This window comes from Podarcis liolepis, assembly GCF_965112155.1.
Source record: "Podarcis liolepis genome assembly, chromosome: 9".
Lineage (NCBI taxonomy): Eukaryota > Metazoa > Chordata > Lepidosauria > Squamata > Lacertidae > Podarcis > Podarcis liolepis.
In genome coordinates this window covers 74270881-74287810 of record NC_139564.1, presented here as the reverse complement: position 1 = coordinate 74287810, position 16930 = coordinate 74270881, and the positions used below count along the sequence as shown (strand labels likewise).

Sequence of the window (16930 nt, the reverse complement as noted above, 5' to 3'; positions counted from 1 at the left end):
GTAAGTGTCTGTTCTGGAGCCACGAGCGCAGTTGGGGGCACCACAGTAGTGTCCAAGTCCCCAACCCTGCGCCTAAGCTGGTCTATGTGCCAGCGCCACAAGCGTCCATCTTCGAGTGCCACCTGTTACGAGCGAGGTCCAGTGACTCCCACTACTGTGGCTGGCACCCAAGGAATGTCCCCCACAAAGTTCTGGGCAAATACCTGGTTTCCTGGAACAAATGACCGTGGCGCGTTGGCACAGCCTGGGGATTCGGCCACGGCAAAGTCTGGGTGCAGCCAGTTGAGCAGGGACCTGAGGCGGCGGCCCATAAGCAGTTCGGCAGGATCCGCCCTGGGGCCCCATGAGGGGTGATGTGTTATACGAACAAGTATTCGGCGACCCGCTCATGCCAGTCTCCCCGGTCCAGGTGCACCTGTGCCTCTTTTGCCGAGCGCACCATTCTCTCTGCTTGCCCGTTGCTGGATGGAAGAAATGGTGCTGTTAGGGCATGGCAGATGCCCAGTCCCAAAAGATACCGCTCAAAAGTGCCTGGCGTGAACTGTGGTCCGTTGTCGGAGACAAGGACATCAGGACACCTGTGTGTCGCAAAGAGGCCTTGCAGCACCCGGATGACAGCCTCGGTAGTGGTGGAGGGCATCAGGGCCACCTCCAGCCATTTGGAATAGGCGTCCACCACTACCATAAAGGTCCAGCCGTGAAAGGGGCCGGCCAGATCGATGTGCACCCTCGACCAGGGTGTCTTGGGCGTCTCCCAGGTGTGTCCCTTAGCTGCCGGTGGTGCAGGCCTTGATTCTTGGCACGCTTGACAGGCGGAAACCCAGGCAGTGATGGCATCGTCCATGTTAGGCCACCAGACGTAACACCGAGCCAACGCCTTCATTTTGACGATTCCCGGGTGACCAACGTGCACAGCCTCCAGGACACGTTGACGGAGTCTTTGGGGAATCACAACGCTGTCTCCCCACAGCAGACAGCCGCAATGAGCCTAGAGTTCGTGTTGTCTGGTTGCGAAGGGCTAGAACTCTGATGCAAAAGGCCCTTGTGGAGAGCAAAGGGAACCCGGCGTGGCTTTAGCTTGATGGGGGCGACTTGTGGATCAAGGCTAAAGGAGATGGGCGTACCTGTATATTGCCCCAAAGTGCCGTCAAAAACCTCGGCAAAGTCTTTGACCAGACCCTCAGTCTCTGTGTTAGAGATGCAGTTGATGCCGGTGACTTCCAGGCCGAGGGCATCAAACCAGTCTAGCCCTAAGAGGCTTGGCCACTGACCTTCAACCACCACCGGTCGGAGCAGGCCCGAAAAATCCTTGAAGGCGATCCGGAACCGGCCAACGCCTACCACGGGAATGTCGTTTCCCTGGTAGTCTCTCAGGTGTATGCGGTGAGAGTCGAGTTGCCTTCTGGACACTCTGGGTACCAGTCTTTTGATGGTGCTCCAAGACATGATGGACAGGGCAGACCCGGTGTTGATCTCCATGTCACATGGAGCTCCTTCAATGAGTACCGTGACGTTCAGCTTGTGTCGCGTAGGCGAGTCGGTTTGGCCAATCATGGTTCCAGATGGGCAGCAGCATTTGGTGAGAGCGAAACAGCTTTCCTTGGCGGACTGTAGTGAAGACTTGGACTTGCGAGTCGGTGAAGAGGGGGTGTCAGACGGAGCCGATCGGCACACCTTAGCGATGTGGCCCCTTCTGGAACACTTCCGACAGATGGCATCTCTGAATCGACACTTGGCACGGGAATGGTTGCCTCCGCAGCCGGCACATTCCGATTGGCCCTTGGACTTCTGTTGGAACTTCCTGCACTCCCGCTTTGTCTGGTGCACGTCATCATCTTCCCTGGAGGATGCCTCATCACTGCTGGCCTCTTCATGATGGAACTGGCTTCCTAGCAAGATGCAGGCTGCTGGCCTTGCGGATCTCCTGGGTGGAGCGTTCAGCAGCTTCCGAGGCCACAGCCTCCTCAATGGCTTTCTGCAGCGTGATGTCTGGCTTGGCGAGGAGACGCCGTTGCAGACGGATGTCCTGGACCCCGCAGACGATTCGATCCATCAGTGCATCGTCTAAGTCTCAGAACTCGCAGTACATTGCAGTCTGTCGGAGGGCGGTGGTGTAGTTGTTGATTGACTCCCCCTCTGCCTGGTTCCGGTGGTAGAACGCATGGCGGGCAGCTATCTTGGACGGCTTTGGCGCGTAGTGGTAGCGGAGCTTCTCTTGAATCGTGTCCCATGGTGTTGCCTGGACTGCTTCAGGCGCAACCAATGCTCGGGCCATCTCAAACACCTCAGGCCCACAGAGGCTGAGGAATAGGCCCCGCTTATGCTCCTGTGATACTTCCGTCAGCTTGTTGGCTTGGAGGTAGCAGTCAAACCGAGCGAGATAGGAGTCCCATGATTCAGAGGCTGGCGGAAATGGCGGTAGAGGCACAAGTGAAGCCATGGTTCTGATGCTGATGTGGGGCGATGGATGGAACACCGTGCTCTAGCCAGAACAGTCAGCTCTGAATTGGTTCTGTTCAGTGATTTCTCTCAGTGATTCAGCTCTGCTCAGAGGGTGGCTGCATCTGGCTGTGCTCTGTTGTCCATCCATCCCATCCTCGTCATCAGTGTTAAGTTGTGGGTGAACATATCAGACGACACAGCGATTCTTCAAACAGCTCTTGTTTATTCACAGGCCAGAACAGAACTGAACTGAAGGGTTCAGTCATCCTGCTTTATAGAGCTCCAGTACAATGTTACTGTAACAACTTTCTAAAACTATCCAATCTCTGAACGTCACTTTCGATCCCTTATTTGCATAACTATCTACAGTATCCCCCTGCTGGCCCAGAGTGAGAACTTCAGTACATAACAGTGGGCATCCGGTGGAAGGAGGCTGGCATCGGAAAGGGTGCAGGGAGAGTGGGCGGAGGAGACACGAGCCCAGAGGTTTGGGCCGGAAGATAAAAACAAAACTCCATGAGCCCTTGGGGAAAAGCAAAGCAGCCAAACCACCAAGGTGCCCAAACCCTGACTTCTGCCAGTCCAGGACACTCAGTACCAATGTCTTTTGTGGTCAAAAGCAAGGGAGGGGGAGATGCCACCCTCAGGAAATCCAGCTTCTGCATGTTGTGCAGTCTTTAGCAGGTTGTAGCATCTGGAAGTCAGCAGAGACCAACTCTGGGGCAAAAAGGGGCCCCCAGACACTGGAAACTGATGGACAAATCTCCAGGGAGGGTCAGTCTGAGAGGGTCCAGTGTCCTGAGGAAAGGGAGGCACAGCCCCAAACCCAGACAGGGGCAGCCTCCCCACCATGGCTGCTGCTGCTGCAGATGAATGGAGGGCATTTGCCCTGACGCCACTTGGAACAGGCAAGTGCATCCCGGGGGCCGGACCAAGTTTCCAGTGCTGCAGGGGTGCCCAAGCCTGCAGGTGGCTTGTTTGTTTAACCCACAGCGCCACCCGCATCCCTCTGATCCAATACTAGCCCTACTCAAAACAGACCCATTGAAATGAGTGGACATGAATAACTTAGGCCCATTAATTTCAATGGATCTACTCTAAGTAGGGCCAGTATAATCCTTTCTTGCTAGTGAGTCACATGATACACAGAATCACTGCTGTTCTGTCACCAAAATATGGAGAAGAAAAACCCCAGAAGCGAGTAACTGTAGTACAGTGGTACCTCAGGTTAAGTACTTAATTTGTTCCGGAGGTCTGTACTTAACCTGAAACTGTTCTTAACCTGAAGTACCACTTTGGCTAATGGGGCCTCCTGCTGCTGCTGCAGCGCCGCCGGAGCACGATTTCTGTTCTCATCCTGAAGCAAAGTACTTAACCCGAGGTAATATTTCTGGGTTAGCAGAGTCTGTAACCTGAAGCGTATGTAACCTGAGGTACCACTGTACCAGCAGTGAATAAGGTTAAGAGAAGTAGCTTTCTATTCTGCCTTGGAGAGACCACCTGCTCAAGAGGAGCTGGGGGGCAACTAATAAGCAACAGTCTCCTGCAAGGCAGCGAAGTACAGCAAGAATCGTGAGGAGGAGGTTCATTGGTGCTTCAGGCACAGCAGAAACAAGGGCAGCAGTTGCAGCAACGGGCAATGAGACATTGGGAACATATTTGAAGATCTTGTTTACATTGTGGTGGCAGACACCCGACCGTCGTATGTTTTTGCATACAGCCACAGAACTTGCTGCTGCCTCGCCATTTCCAGCCACCTTGTATCGATCTCATCGACGGCGATGCCTTATTCTTTATCACATGCGGGCCTTTGCAAATGTGTACTTCCACCCCGTGCCTTTCTTTCTCTGCATCGTTTTTCTGTTTTGTATCGAACGGCGTCTCCTACTCCGCAGCGCGTTTGCACTGATCTGGATGAAAAGTTGCTCGGCACGGAAACCTCGCGGAACCACGGAAACCTTGTGACTGTGTCGGCCAATTGGTGTTAAAGAAAGACAGAACTTTTTTTATGTATGCTACAACAGCAGCAAGAATACTAATCGCAAAGTATTGGAAGACACAGGATCTACCCACCTTGGAAGAATGGCAGATGAAGGTGATAGACTATATGGGACTGGCCGAAATGACTGGCAGAATCCGAGACCAGGGGAAAGAGACGGCGGAAGAAGATTGGAAGAAATTCAAAATTTACCTTAAGAAGAATTGCAAAATTAATGAGTGTTAAAATGTTGTGGTTATAGAAAGTAAGGGATTACAGCTGTATAAGATCAAGTAAAAGAAAAGAAAAGGAAAAATTGAATGAGATTAAGGGGAGGATTTGCTGAAAAAACTTGGGAATTGGAATGCAGAAAGGGGAGGTATGGGGAAGTCAGCGAAACAAGTTTTAAGAAAAATTGGATATGAAATTATACATGCTTGTTTTTGTGTTTGTATGTTTGTATTGTGTATTGTTTGTGTTAATATAAATTGTGAAAAACCAATAATTTTTTTTAAAAAAGGAAACCTTGTGACTGTGTGGAGGCCGCGTTCTTCGCATGTTGTCGCGGGAAGCGGGGCCGGGGCTCGTTTCGAAGAAGAGCCGACGGCGCTCAGGCTTGCGAGGGCGGGGAGGGGCGAGTGCGCGTTCCGACAGCAGGCGACCCTTGCAGCGCTGGCCGCCCCTTTCTGAGCCTCCAGCTGGCGCCGCGCTCCTTGGCAAGCGGGGAAGAGCCGCCTCGGTGTCCCCACGTAGCCTCGAGGGCGTCCTTCCCACCACCTCCGCGCCTCCTTCGACACCCGCAGCAGCAGCAGCCAGCCCGGCGAAGCCCCCTCGCTCTCTGCCGCTTGTGCTTCGCCTCGGCGGTTCCCGGGGCTCCAGCGCGCACCGCCTTCCCGCCCTTGGCGCGGCGCCCTCGGCCCGATTGGCTGGCGGGCGCGCCGCGGGGCTCGGCGTCGCGCTGCCGGGACGGCGCCTTGGGCGGCGGCGAGCGAGGCTGGCGCGGGGCTGCCGGCCATGAGGGCGCCGGCGCGGCTGCTGCTGGTGGCGGCGGCGCTGCTGCTGCTGCTGCTGCCGGGGCGCGTCCGGGGCGCGCGGTGCCCGGCGCGCTGCGACGTGTCGCGGTGCCCGAGCCCCGGCTGCCCCAGCGGCTACGTGCCCGACGGCTGCAACTGCTGCTTGGTGTGCGCGGCGGGCGAGGGCGAGGCGTGCGGCCGCGCCGAGGACCCGCCGTGCGGGGACGACCTCCAGTGCCGCTTCCCGGCCGCGGGGCTGGGCCAGGGCCCCGGCGTGTGCCAGTGCCGGCTCCGCGCGCCGGTGTGCGGCAGCGACGGCAGGACGTACGCCAACGGGTGCCGCTTCAAGAGCGCCGAGCGCCAGGCTCTGCAGCAGGGGCTGCCGCCCGTCGTGCAGGTCCAGAAGGGCGCCTGCGGAGCCGGTAAGAGCCGCGCGGACCCCCGCGAACAACCAGGCCAGGAAGAAGCCAGGGCCAAGCGGAGAGCCCGAAGGGGGAGCAGCCGCTTAGTGGCCGCCTTCTCCTCCAGCCCCCAGCAGTGGCGTAGCGTGGGTTGCAGCACCCGGGGCAAGGCAAGTAATTTGCGCCCCCTAACCCGTGGATTTGCGCCCCCTAACCCTAACCCCCAGATGTTGCGCCCGGTGCGGCCGGCCCCCCCTGCACCCCCCACGCTACGCCACTGGCCCCCAGAGAGCCACAGACCCTCCGCGTCCTGACCCGCTTGCTACTGCGAGAGAGAGAGAAATACGGAGCGGGGTGGGAGCTTTAGACGCAGGACTTTGAAGGCGGCCTGACAGCTGTCACTCCTCCAGCGTGGTGGTCGCTGTGATCTCACTCCGCCCTGCCGAACAGGTTTTGTATGCTTCTGTGGCGCTTCAGAAACCTGCAACACCTGTTCCACCAGAGAGAATAGCAGCGCAAAAGGCGAGTGAGTGTGTAGGCACGCGATGCACAACTTGCATCGTTCCGCCTTCAGCTGTCTTGTTGCCGACAGCTTTCTTGTTGAGCCAAGCACCGCAGGCAAGCTTTTTAGGGCAGTGCGCTCTTCCTGACGGGGCATTCTTCTGGTGAAGGCAATGCTTGATTCCATTAAAAGACAAAAAACGTGCTGATTTGTGCCACGTGCCAACGTGGCAACAGAACCAATTTGGGAGCAGCCTCTCCATGTAATAACAGCTCGGTAGGGAAATGAGGAGGATTTAATGCACTGCATTAACTTCTCTCTCCGGTGGGGGAGCACGGACTACTGGCGGCATCTCAAGAACGTTTTGTTCTGACATGGTTCCTTCTGTCAGCTGAACCCTTTTCAGTTCCCTTCCTAGTGCATCATGCCGAACGAAGCCTAACAGTAAGCCTCTGATCTTCAAAAAGTTACACATTTAGAGGATTATATTTTCACATTGACCTGCATGCAGTGGGAAAGGGGCTGGGAGAGGAGGTGACTCTGCGTCCAAAACAAGAAAAGAAAAACAATCTAGCTAGGGTCAAACCGCATGTTACACTGCGGCACTCAGGGCTGGCCCACCCACCAGGCCAAGTGAGGCAACCAGCTTGGGTGGCAGGATCCATAAGGGCAGCAGATCTGGCCTCCAAGGAATGCCAGTGGCAGTTGTGGCACACTTCTCGGAGGCCGGATCTGGCACCTCCTTGGCAGCCCCGCACCCACTGCCGCCTCTACAGTGACCTTTTGGCAAACAGGAGGCGCTGCTGGTCTCCTCCCACTCTTGTTCCTAATGCAGATCCTTATTCCCCACTTGCTCCTGATCTAGATCATCGCTCACTCCTTCCCTGGCAGGGTGACAAACCCACTTTGCGGTTCACTTCAAATGCCTTGGGCCAGCTCTGGCAGTAGCATCAAATCAAAGCTGCAACAACAAACTAAGACGTGCCGTGAACAACTCTTGGCAGTGGCACAAATTGTAGTTCCATGTTCTTGTGGGACCCACTGTGGGTCACAGACTGATCTAAAGTGGGTCACATTAAAACAAGCAACACTATCACCATTTTGAGATAGGATAAAACATTAAGAAGTGGGTCTCTAAATACATATTTTGGGTGCCGTGTGGTGGCATCTCTCCTCCCTTCCCTTTGTGTATTGTGCTCCAAAATGGACCAATATACAGGGACTTCCAACTCCCCCCTGGACAGATGCCTCTAGTATTATGTTGGTGGTGCTTGTGTCACTGGAGCTGATGACTTGGTGGCGCTGTGATGTGTCCTTCATCAACCTCTCTCCATGCATGTGGGTGATTTCACCAGCACACTCTCCAGATCTGCCTTTCTCAACCTTGGGTCCCCAAATGTTCTTGAACTTCAACCACAACTCCCATCATCCCTCACCACTGGCCATGCTGGCTAGGAATGATGGGAGTTGTAGTCCAACAACATCTGGGGACCCATGGTTGAGAACGGCTATTCCAGTTGGTGGGCACAGGCAGTGTTTCAAGGGGCACTAGGGAAGCAAGCCTAGAGACTAGGTTGATGTCTCTTGTTTCCATAACTCTTCTTGCTATGGAAAGAAAAAGAGTTGTTGGGTGAGCAGAGAGTTTGTTTGGATCCTGGGTGAGAACTCGGAGATTGAGAGGGAGTGTGTGTCACTAATGGAACATTTTAATACGTAATGGTGTAATTTTGTAATATTTGTCTGTTGCTTTTTAAGCGTTTAGTACACCGCTTAGAGATGTTTTAAATATATGAAGCAGGATAGAAATTAATCAATGCCTTCACTTCTAAAATGCTATTTTAGTAGGATTTGGCAGCAGCTATTTTTTTGGCATAATAGTTGCGTACCTTCCCTCATATCCTGCATCCTGGTGTAACTAGGGTATAGGATTGCTCTATAAGTGGAACTGATGGGGTTTTTTCCCTCGAATCAGAAACCCCAGTTGAACTATTTTTGGCAATTGGGTAACATTTTCGGATAGTATGTAAAATTTACATGACACACTTTTTAAAGTTTTTGTTTAGCAACCTATGTCAAACATGCTAAATCAGATCTCCTTGGTTTTAGGACAGTGGGAAGTTTTTTGGGGGAAACTTTCCATTCAGTTTTCCCCAGAAAACCCACATAATCTGCTAGAAATACAAACACTCAAACAATAACATTATTTTCTTTTCCGGTTGTTTCCTGCAAGTTTCAGACAGTTTCAAAATGTTTACTTTGGTTTTCTGTGTGTACAAGTAATACCATTTGAAAATTTTAAAAACAGCATTTCATAGTTCTGTGGCTGAGTCATGAAAACATGTGCACAATGGGCTGTGATCTTTTTTGTTTTTGAAGAAGAACTGTTTTACCCTGTAAATTAAAGCCTCTTAGTAATGCAGAGAGAGAGCCTCTGAACACAATATTTGGAGGTTGGCAAAGGGAGAAAAAAAGCCATTATCTTAGGCTGCATACACACAGCAGTTTAAAATGGATTCAGTGTGTGCATGTTTTTCACACTCCTCTCCATTTAATTTGGATTTCCCTGATCCACAGATAATGTGGTTTGTGGGGGGGCGGAATCAACATATAATTTCATTTTACCCAACTGTGGACATATTGAAGAGTATTGTGTGTGAGGGAGGGGGTTTAACCTATGTGCTGATCATAGAATCATAGAATCATAGAGTTGGAAGAGACCACAAGGGCCATCGAGTCCAACCCCCTGCCAAGCAGGAAACACCATCAGAGCACTCCTGACATATGGTTGTCAAGCCTCTGCTTAAAGACCTCCAAAGTAGGAGACTCCACCACACTCCTTGGCAGCAAATTCCACTGTCAAACAGCTCTTACTGATGTTTTGTTGGATATCACGACATTCCTCCGTGGGCTGCTGGTGGGTTGAGAGCAACACATATTTTATGTGGGAAAAACCCAACCCACTGTTTTGTGTAAGTGTGCTATATCACAAAACTTGTATCTCAAAAACATTTTTTTTAATAAAAAAAATGCCCACCCACACGGTTAAACAAATATTCTCACAGCAGACCTCACAACACGTTTATTGTCATCATCATTATTAAATAAATTTATATGCTGCCTTTCAACCCAAGATCACAGGTTGGTTGAAATTCTGATGGGAAGCCCACTCACAGGTGGGGAATGCGCTGTTGTGCCCAGGTGCTGCTTTCGGGTGTCTGATTGGTCATGGCAAAAACAGGATGCTGGACTAGACGGGCCATTGGCTCAATCCAGCAGGCTCTTCTTATATTCTTGGGACCTAAGTGCAACCACATTCTCCCCATTTGTGATGCCCAGAAACTGGTACACTGAAGATGGAACATGGTTAAGAGCAAATGATAGGCTTACAGTAGTACCTCTGGATGTGAACGGGTAGACCAAATGATGCCTCCAAAATGAAAACACAAAATACATACAAGAAGAAGAAGAAGAAGAAGAAGAACAACAACAACAGAAACACTACCCCACACACATTTAAAAGGACATAGAATCAGCCAAAGGCTTGGGTGAAGAGGATTGTTTGGCCTGGTGCCTAAAAATATGTAGTGAAGGTGCCAACGAACCTCCCTGGGGAGAGCATTTCACAAACAGGGTGCCACTGCAGAAAAGACCCATTCCCTTGTTGCCGCCCTCTGGGCCCCATGTGTTGGAGGCACATGAAGAAGGGCCTCAAGTGATTTTTTCCAGGTCTGGATTAGTTCATTTGGGGATAGGTGGTCCTTTGTGCAAGTCTGGTATAATGGAAAACTTGTATTTCAAAAATGGAAAAGAATTGGCTGTGTGCACAGTTAAACAAATGTGCCCACAATTGACCTCAGGTTTCCAGAAGTTATGGTGGGTGGGGAAATACCAACTGAGGGGAGAGGACAACACCACAGGGTGCAAATAAATGCAGCTAATCTCACTAGTGTGGACAGGAAGCCTCAAGACCTTGAGAGTTCAATTGAATGCTCATGCGTGCACAAAAGCACACCCGGGAAAATCAAAGTTGTGTGGCTCACGTGCACTTTAAACCTCTCTGGAGTGCTGGCAGGGTGTAGAAGTATGAATGGTGGCTGAATGTATAAAATGCCTTTTTTGTTTGTTTAATGAGGAATAACTTTGATGGAGGATTTGGAATCACAATAAATATACATAGAAAGGAAATGGGTGTTGGGAAATTAAAAGGTGATGGGAAAACACACATAGGAGCTTGAAGTATATACTTACTGAGAGTCAAAGCCCAAAGCAGGGGGCAGCATATACAGTGGTACCTCGGGTTAAGTACTTAATTTGTTCCGGAGGTCCGTTCTTAACCTGAAACTGTTCTTAACCTGAAGCACCATTTTAGCTAATGGGGCCTCCCGCTGCTGCCACAGCACTGGAGCACAGTTTCTGTTCTCATCCTGAAGCAAATTTCTTAACCTGAAGCAGTATTTCTGGGTTAGCAGAGTCTGTAACCTGAAGCGTATGTAACCTGAGGTACCACTGTACTTATTAATAAATAAGAAATTTAAATGTTAATATAAATTCTAAAATCCACCTTCTAAATCGAACTTGCGCTGTAAGTTATAAAGTTGACCTCTGGCAAGTGAAGAAAACTTTTTGAAATGTTGCCAATGGAATTTGCCCATCCCCTTCAGAATCTGCTTCCTTCATTTATTTTCTTTGAAGATATTTTTTTAAAAGCAACTTTCAGCACAACAGGTTCAGCATGGAATAAAATAATAATTATGACTCATGTCGTCTGAGGAAATGAGATGTTAAACTGTTAAAAAAATGAACCACTAGTCCAGAATAAACAATTTTTTTAAAAAAAAAAAGCTTAAAACTCCTTCCTGATGTTGGAGTATTTGATATGTTCCTGTAGAGAAGCAAAACAAAAACATAGCATTTTTAAAGAAAATAATATTCCTCCCCCGCCAAGTACTTCTGGGAACTTATTTATTTCTAATTACAATTTTTACATTTCCTGTAATGATGATGTCCTCATGCAGAATGACAAACAAACAAAATACAGGGACAATTTTTGTTTCTCTGAGAAACTAACCAAAAAGCTTTCGGGGGGGGGGGGAATACCTTTACTTTTATATTGTTATTTTGTTTTTTCACACCTTAAATTAAAAATTATTATTTGCTTGATTCTGAAGAGCTGAGACAAAATAAAATACAGGACATGACCATTTTACACTCATCAGATTGATGGCTGACCGCCCACAAGCTCATCACCACGGATCTGGAAGTGGCCCCAAAACGGGGCAGGGCTGGGGCAGGGGCGTAACAGGCATTCCTATTATGTAGAAATAAGCAACATCCCTATTGATTTCTAATTTCTTAATAACACTTCCCTTTATCTTTGCTAGTATAGATCATCAACAGCCAAACAGCCCAAGGTATAAGTTTAACTTCATTGCAGATGTGGTGGAGAAGATTGCACCGGCAGTTGTACATATAGAACTTTTCTTAAGGTAAGCTGCTGGCATTTATGATTAAAAGTAAAAAGGCTGTGCAAGTACATACCTAGTATTGATTACAACGGGAAAGCGCAACACTGCTTTGCCATCATTGGGGATTCGACTACTGGCGGCTGGGGGCAGGGGCGGGCTTCTGGTAGATTTCCTAGATTTCTTTTGATTTCCTTCTCTTTACAGTGGTGCCCCGCAAGACGAATGCCTCGCAAGACAGAAAACTCGCTAGACGAAAGAGTTTTCCGTTTTGGAGGTGCTTCACAAAACGAATTTCCTATGGGCTTGCTTCGCAAGACGAAAATGTCTTGCGAGTTCCTGCGGGTCCCCCCCTTTTCTAAGCTGCTAAGCCGCTTATCAGCTGATCCGATAAGCCGCTAAAAGCCGCTAATAGCGCTAATCCGCTAATCCGTCAATGGGCTTGCTTCGCAAGACGAAAAAACCACTAGACGAAGAGAATCACAGAACGGATTCTTTTCGTCTTGCGAGGCACCACTGTACTTTGTGCTCATTCAACCGTTCTGTTGAGGTGGATTTTGCACATGTCCAGGATGTCCGATTTAGAGCAGAATACTGTCAGCAACACACACACAAATTGTGCTGCGTGCTCAGGCCCGGCTAGCCAATTGGATGGAGCTGGAGGCACAGACACTCAGCAGAAGTGGCCTAGGCAGAACCAAGGAGTGGATGAAGAAACATGGGTTTTCTGGAGAAGGTTCCAAGATAAAATATGTATACAATGTGCGCAAGTATGGGACTCACAGGTGACAAACAGAACACTGAAAAAGCTGGATTTTACCAGCAAGGATAGATGGCCCTAAAACCACTAACAACAATGGGTGGAGTTGCACAATAAATAGTAACTGAGCATTTTCCATAGAAAATCTTTCCGGTATTGGGTGGTTACTGTTTTGATGCATTTAATCACCCACCATCTGTTTGTAGTGCCCATTAGATCAACTTACTTGTGGTGACTTTAGCTCTGCCTCTTGTACCTCACGAAACCTGTTGGCAGAGGAAATGGGGGGACGTTCACTGTACTCACTTACTGTTTAACCGGAGGGGAAATTTACAAAAAGGGAGAATAGCAGAAAAGTGTCTCATTTTAAAATGCGGATGTCAGAGCACTGATATTTTTGTAAAGAAGATTCAAAATCTACCTCAATTTCCTCAGGTAGGAGCTGCCCCTAGATATAATTGGTATTAAAATTCATTACACTAAGTGAGCCTGAGGCACAAGAGCAACCCTGGCAATTCTATCCTGCCATCCTACAACCTTTTTGAGTCCACAGCCTCCTCTCCTTGGGAATCTTCCAGGCAGCCATTTTGCTTCCGCAGTACTCATGAATTTGTCTTAAGCTGCAGGGCCAAACAACACAACGTGACACAGGAGTTTTGGGATTGAATCACCCAATTTCTCTTTATTTTCCTGAAAGCGGGCAGACGATCCCACAGAGTTGAGGGTCGGTTAACCCATTTCCCCTCCAAATCAGTTCTCCAATGCAAATCACTCAACAGCCCCCCCCCCCAAATGTCGCCATTAGCCATGGAGGGTGGAAAAACATGCATTTTCTCACTGTACTTGCATGTTTTCTTCTCAGTAGCTAATACCAACCAGAGAGGGTACAGGGGTGAGGAATTAACCAACCTCAACCCCCAGACTTTATCCTCAATTCAAATTGGGAACCCCTTGAAGGTGTTTTTACAAAAGTAAAAGGGCATTGTGAGATCTTCACTCAGATAAAGTGGCCGGTAAAACAAGCATTAACCCCCCCCCCAATATAATACATAACAATAAAACAGGATCAGGTAAAACCCCAGGTCTCCCACATCATGTGTAGTTTGGCCTTGGGATATGAGCTACTGAGAAGAAAAAGGAATTGGGAATTACCGTATTTTTCGCCCCATAGGACGCACTTTCCCCCCTCCCAAAATGAAGGGGAAATGTGTGTGCGTCCTATGGGGCGAATGCAGGCTTTCGCTGAAGCCTGGTGCGCACCGACCCCTCTCGCTCTCCTGGCTTCAGGAAGCTCTCCGCAAGCCTTGGGAGCCTGTGAGAGTTCCCGCCGGGCTTCCGCGGCTTGCGGATAGCAGCCTGTTCTGGGGACTGGGGTCGGGGGAAGCTTGGGCTTCTCCCGCCCCAGCCCCACGCCTGCGGGGGAAATAATTTTTTCCCCTTTATTTCCCCCCCCAAAAAAACCCCCCTAGGTGCACCCTATGGGCCGGTTCGCCCTTTAGGGCGAAAAATACGGTACCTGATTATGGCTGACTTTTGTTTGGACATATAAGCCAGGGGTCTGCAACCTTTAAGACAAAAAGAGCCACTTGGACCCGTTTCCGAAGAAAAAAAACCTGGGAGCCGCAAAACTCGTTATTATAAAAATAACTTTTTTGTCACTTTTTAAATTATTTCTTTGTTTGACCCCTCAGAATTACTCCTCCTCATAGAAATAAACGTTAAATTAACAAGTTACCTTTTTGTGTGTGTGTGTTCTTCACTCCCCTTCAAAACAGTGACCAGTGTACATGCCCCTTACAATGTAGCGGGCGGGAAGGTGACATCGGGACGGTGCGTGACTAATGCACGCACTGCCCCCATGCGATGTCACAGCCAGTACAGCACCCGCCACAGTGGGGAGTGTCGGGGCGCACAATGCGCCTCCTCCCCTCGCTAGTATCCGCCCCAGAGCCGCGGCAAAGGTGTAAAAGAGCCACATGCGGCTCCGGAGCCGCAGGTTGCAGACCCCTGATATAAGCTGTACCTGCTGTTTCAGGTGGATGCTTAAAGATGGGTTGCTCCTGAAGGCTGTCTGTAGTGCAGGACCATCACTCGTATAGTGTCTGGATGCTTGTTGTGGGGCATGTGCTGGGATTTCTATGGCATTTTATGGGTCTCTTGTGTTAATACCTTTGAGCAGCTCTGTCACCCCAGCCATTTCTCTGGAGAAGAGGCACTGCCCTCTTTTTGTTTCTGGGAAAAGGGTGCAGATCACGGTTGTGGCCTGCTTATTTTTTCTCGGTGAGCTTCATTGATTAAGAGGTGGCATTTTTTCCAGGCATCCTCTGTTTGGCCGGAATGTTCCTCTTTCCAGTGGATCTGGGTTTATTGTGTCAGACGCAGGTTTAATTGTAACCAATGCCCACGTGGTGTCAAGCAGCTCCACAGTCACCGGGCGACAACGATTGAAAATCCAGCTGCAGAATGGAGATACATATGATGCAACAATCAAAGACATTGATAAGAAATCTGATATAGCGACGATAAAGATTAATCCACGGGTAAGTAGGGCAAAGGAAGTGTGCCCAATATTTGCATTGAAACCTGAGGCTGCTGACACTCCACAGTTGCCTTAGACTCTCACTGTTTTATGGTACGGATTCAGTCACATACCTGAAATTGCGGTTTTCACGAATAAAGTGGATTAAAGTACTCTGGTGCAACAAATCCACTTTTAAAAAACACCCACACTTTTTGTTAGGTAGGAGAGTGATGGGGAAAAGCAGGAAAAGTGTGAGATAACAGTTCAAGGACAGCAAAGAAATCAGAATAGTTGCTCAGGAAAGAGCTGCGCTTGTGTCTCTTGTAACAACTAGTTTTTCCCTAAGAAGGTAGTGATTTTAGCAGGGTTAAGGTGCATATGAGGTAGAGGGTGCTTCTCTCCTTGGATCTTATCTTAATAGGCATGAAATGCATCACAAGTGAAACATTCCACAAATGGAAATTTCTTACATTTTGCCAAGTTCCTTTCAAGCGATTTAGATTGAGAACAGATTTGTAGATGAATGTGCACTCCGAAACGCCTAAAACATAAATCATAGATGGTACAGTGACTCTTATTTCCTGACAAGATGTTGGAAGCAAGAGGAAAAGGGAAACCCGGATTGATTTCTAAACTCCAGTTCTTTCATAGTGCTGTTCATTATAAAAGACACAAAGAAGTAAAGTTTAAATTCATGATAGATTTACCACCACTGCCCGCAATTACTTCATGAAGTGGCTTGGAAAAAGCTGAGAAACTCCCTTTACTTCAAAAGATATTGGTAAATAGCATAAATTATTCCAAACCAGTTGGAATTAATTCCCATCCCTGATTGGGAGTACAATGGTATCTGCTCACCCCACCCATAAGCCTCTGTTGAGATGTCAGGAGCACTGCAAACAATATTCCCCAACAGTCTTTGGGATCAACAGAGCAGTGCTGGGAGGAGTACAGGTGTGGTGGAGAAGGAAGGAGAGAGATTTCTCCCCACCTTCATGGTGGGTAAGAGAGTGCAATTGAGTTCTTCCCTGGCTTGATTTAAATCTGAGCCATGGGGAAACTGGAGTGGGGGTTATACTGTTCATCTTGTATGTGAGGGCAGCAGCCACAATTCATAATATGAACCTGGGAGTTATTATTTTCAGTGGCATCTCTAGTTTAACGTTGAGAATTGGACTGAAAACACAACGTTGGTGTCCTGGTGGTCTTTATGCAATTTTCTTGTGGGGCTGTATGTAAATTTTACTAACATTTCTGCACCGAGACATCCCAAGATCTTGGAGTGTTCAAGGCGGGCATAAGGCCAAGTTCCAAAAGCAACAGTTGCTGGGAAAGGAGATCGGGCTTAGCCAAGATGGGGGGGTCCTCTGCAGTGAACTCAAGCTGGGGCCTGGTGGTTCCTGAGGCCCTGGTCCTTGGGGTCAGTTTACAGAGTTGTCAGTCAGGTGTCAGGATTAGTTCTGCGGGCTTGAAAAGCAGAGATTGATCTGCAAAGCTTGTGGCAGTTACACAGTATGGGTGGTGCAGAGCGTAAGGCCACGGGGCTTGGCTCCTGGGAACCCAGTAGCTTGCCTTGAGTAGTGCAGACTTAGTCCAAAGTCACCCCCGTGAGCTTCATAGTTCTACCCTGTCCCTAGTTCTGATACATTACTAAAAAAAATTCTGGGAATGCTATGATCATCATCAATTTCTTTATTCGACCGATAGTCAGAATTAAAACATTACACAATAATTATAAACTATAACATCATAGGAGGTACATGAGTAAGGTAGGGCCACAGTACTAGACCTCTCACAGATAACCCACATCAAGGCATTCAGTTATACGTTTCCGACACTTGAGTGCCAGGA

At 49.0% G+C, this 16930-nt stretch overlaps 1 protein-coding gene across 1 annotated transcript in view; it reads left to right on the top strand.

Moving 5' to 3' along the window:
- The first annotated feature begins 5202 nt into the window (after window positions 1-5202).
- The window catches only part of HTRA3 (HtrA serine peptidase 3), a 28805-nt gene continuing 17077 nt past the window's right edge, over window positions 5203-16930 (top strand). Inside the window, exons 1-3 of the mRNA XM_083460753.1 lie at window positions 5203-5855; window positions 11723-11822; window positions 14876-15098. Coding sequence (XP_083316879.1) covers window positions 5435-5855; window positions 11723-11822; window positions 14876-15098 — 744 coding nt within the window. The 5' untranslated portion in view covers window positions 5203-5434. The remainder of the gene's footprint in view (window positions 5856-11722; window positions 11823-14875; window positions 15099-16930) is intronic.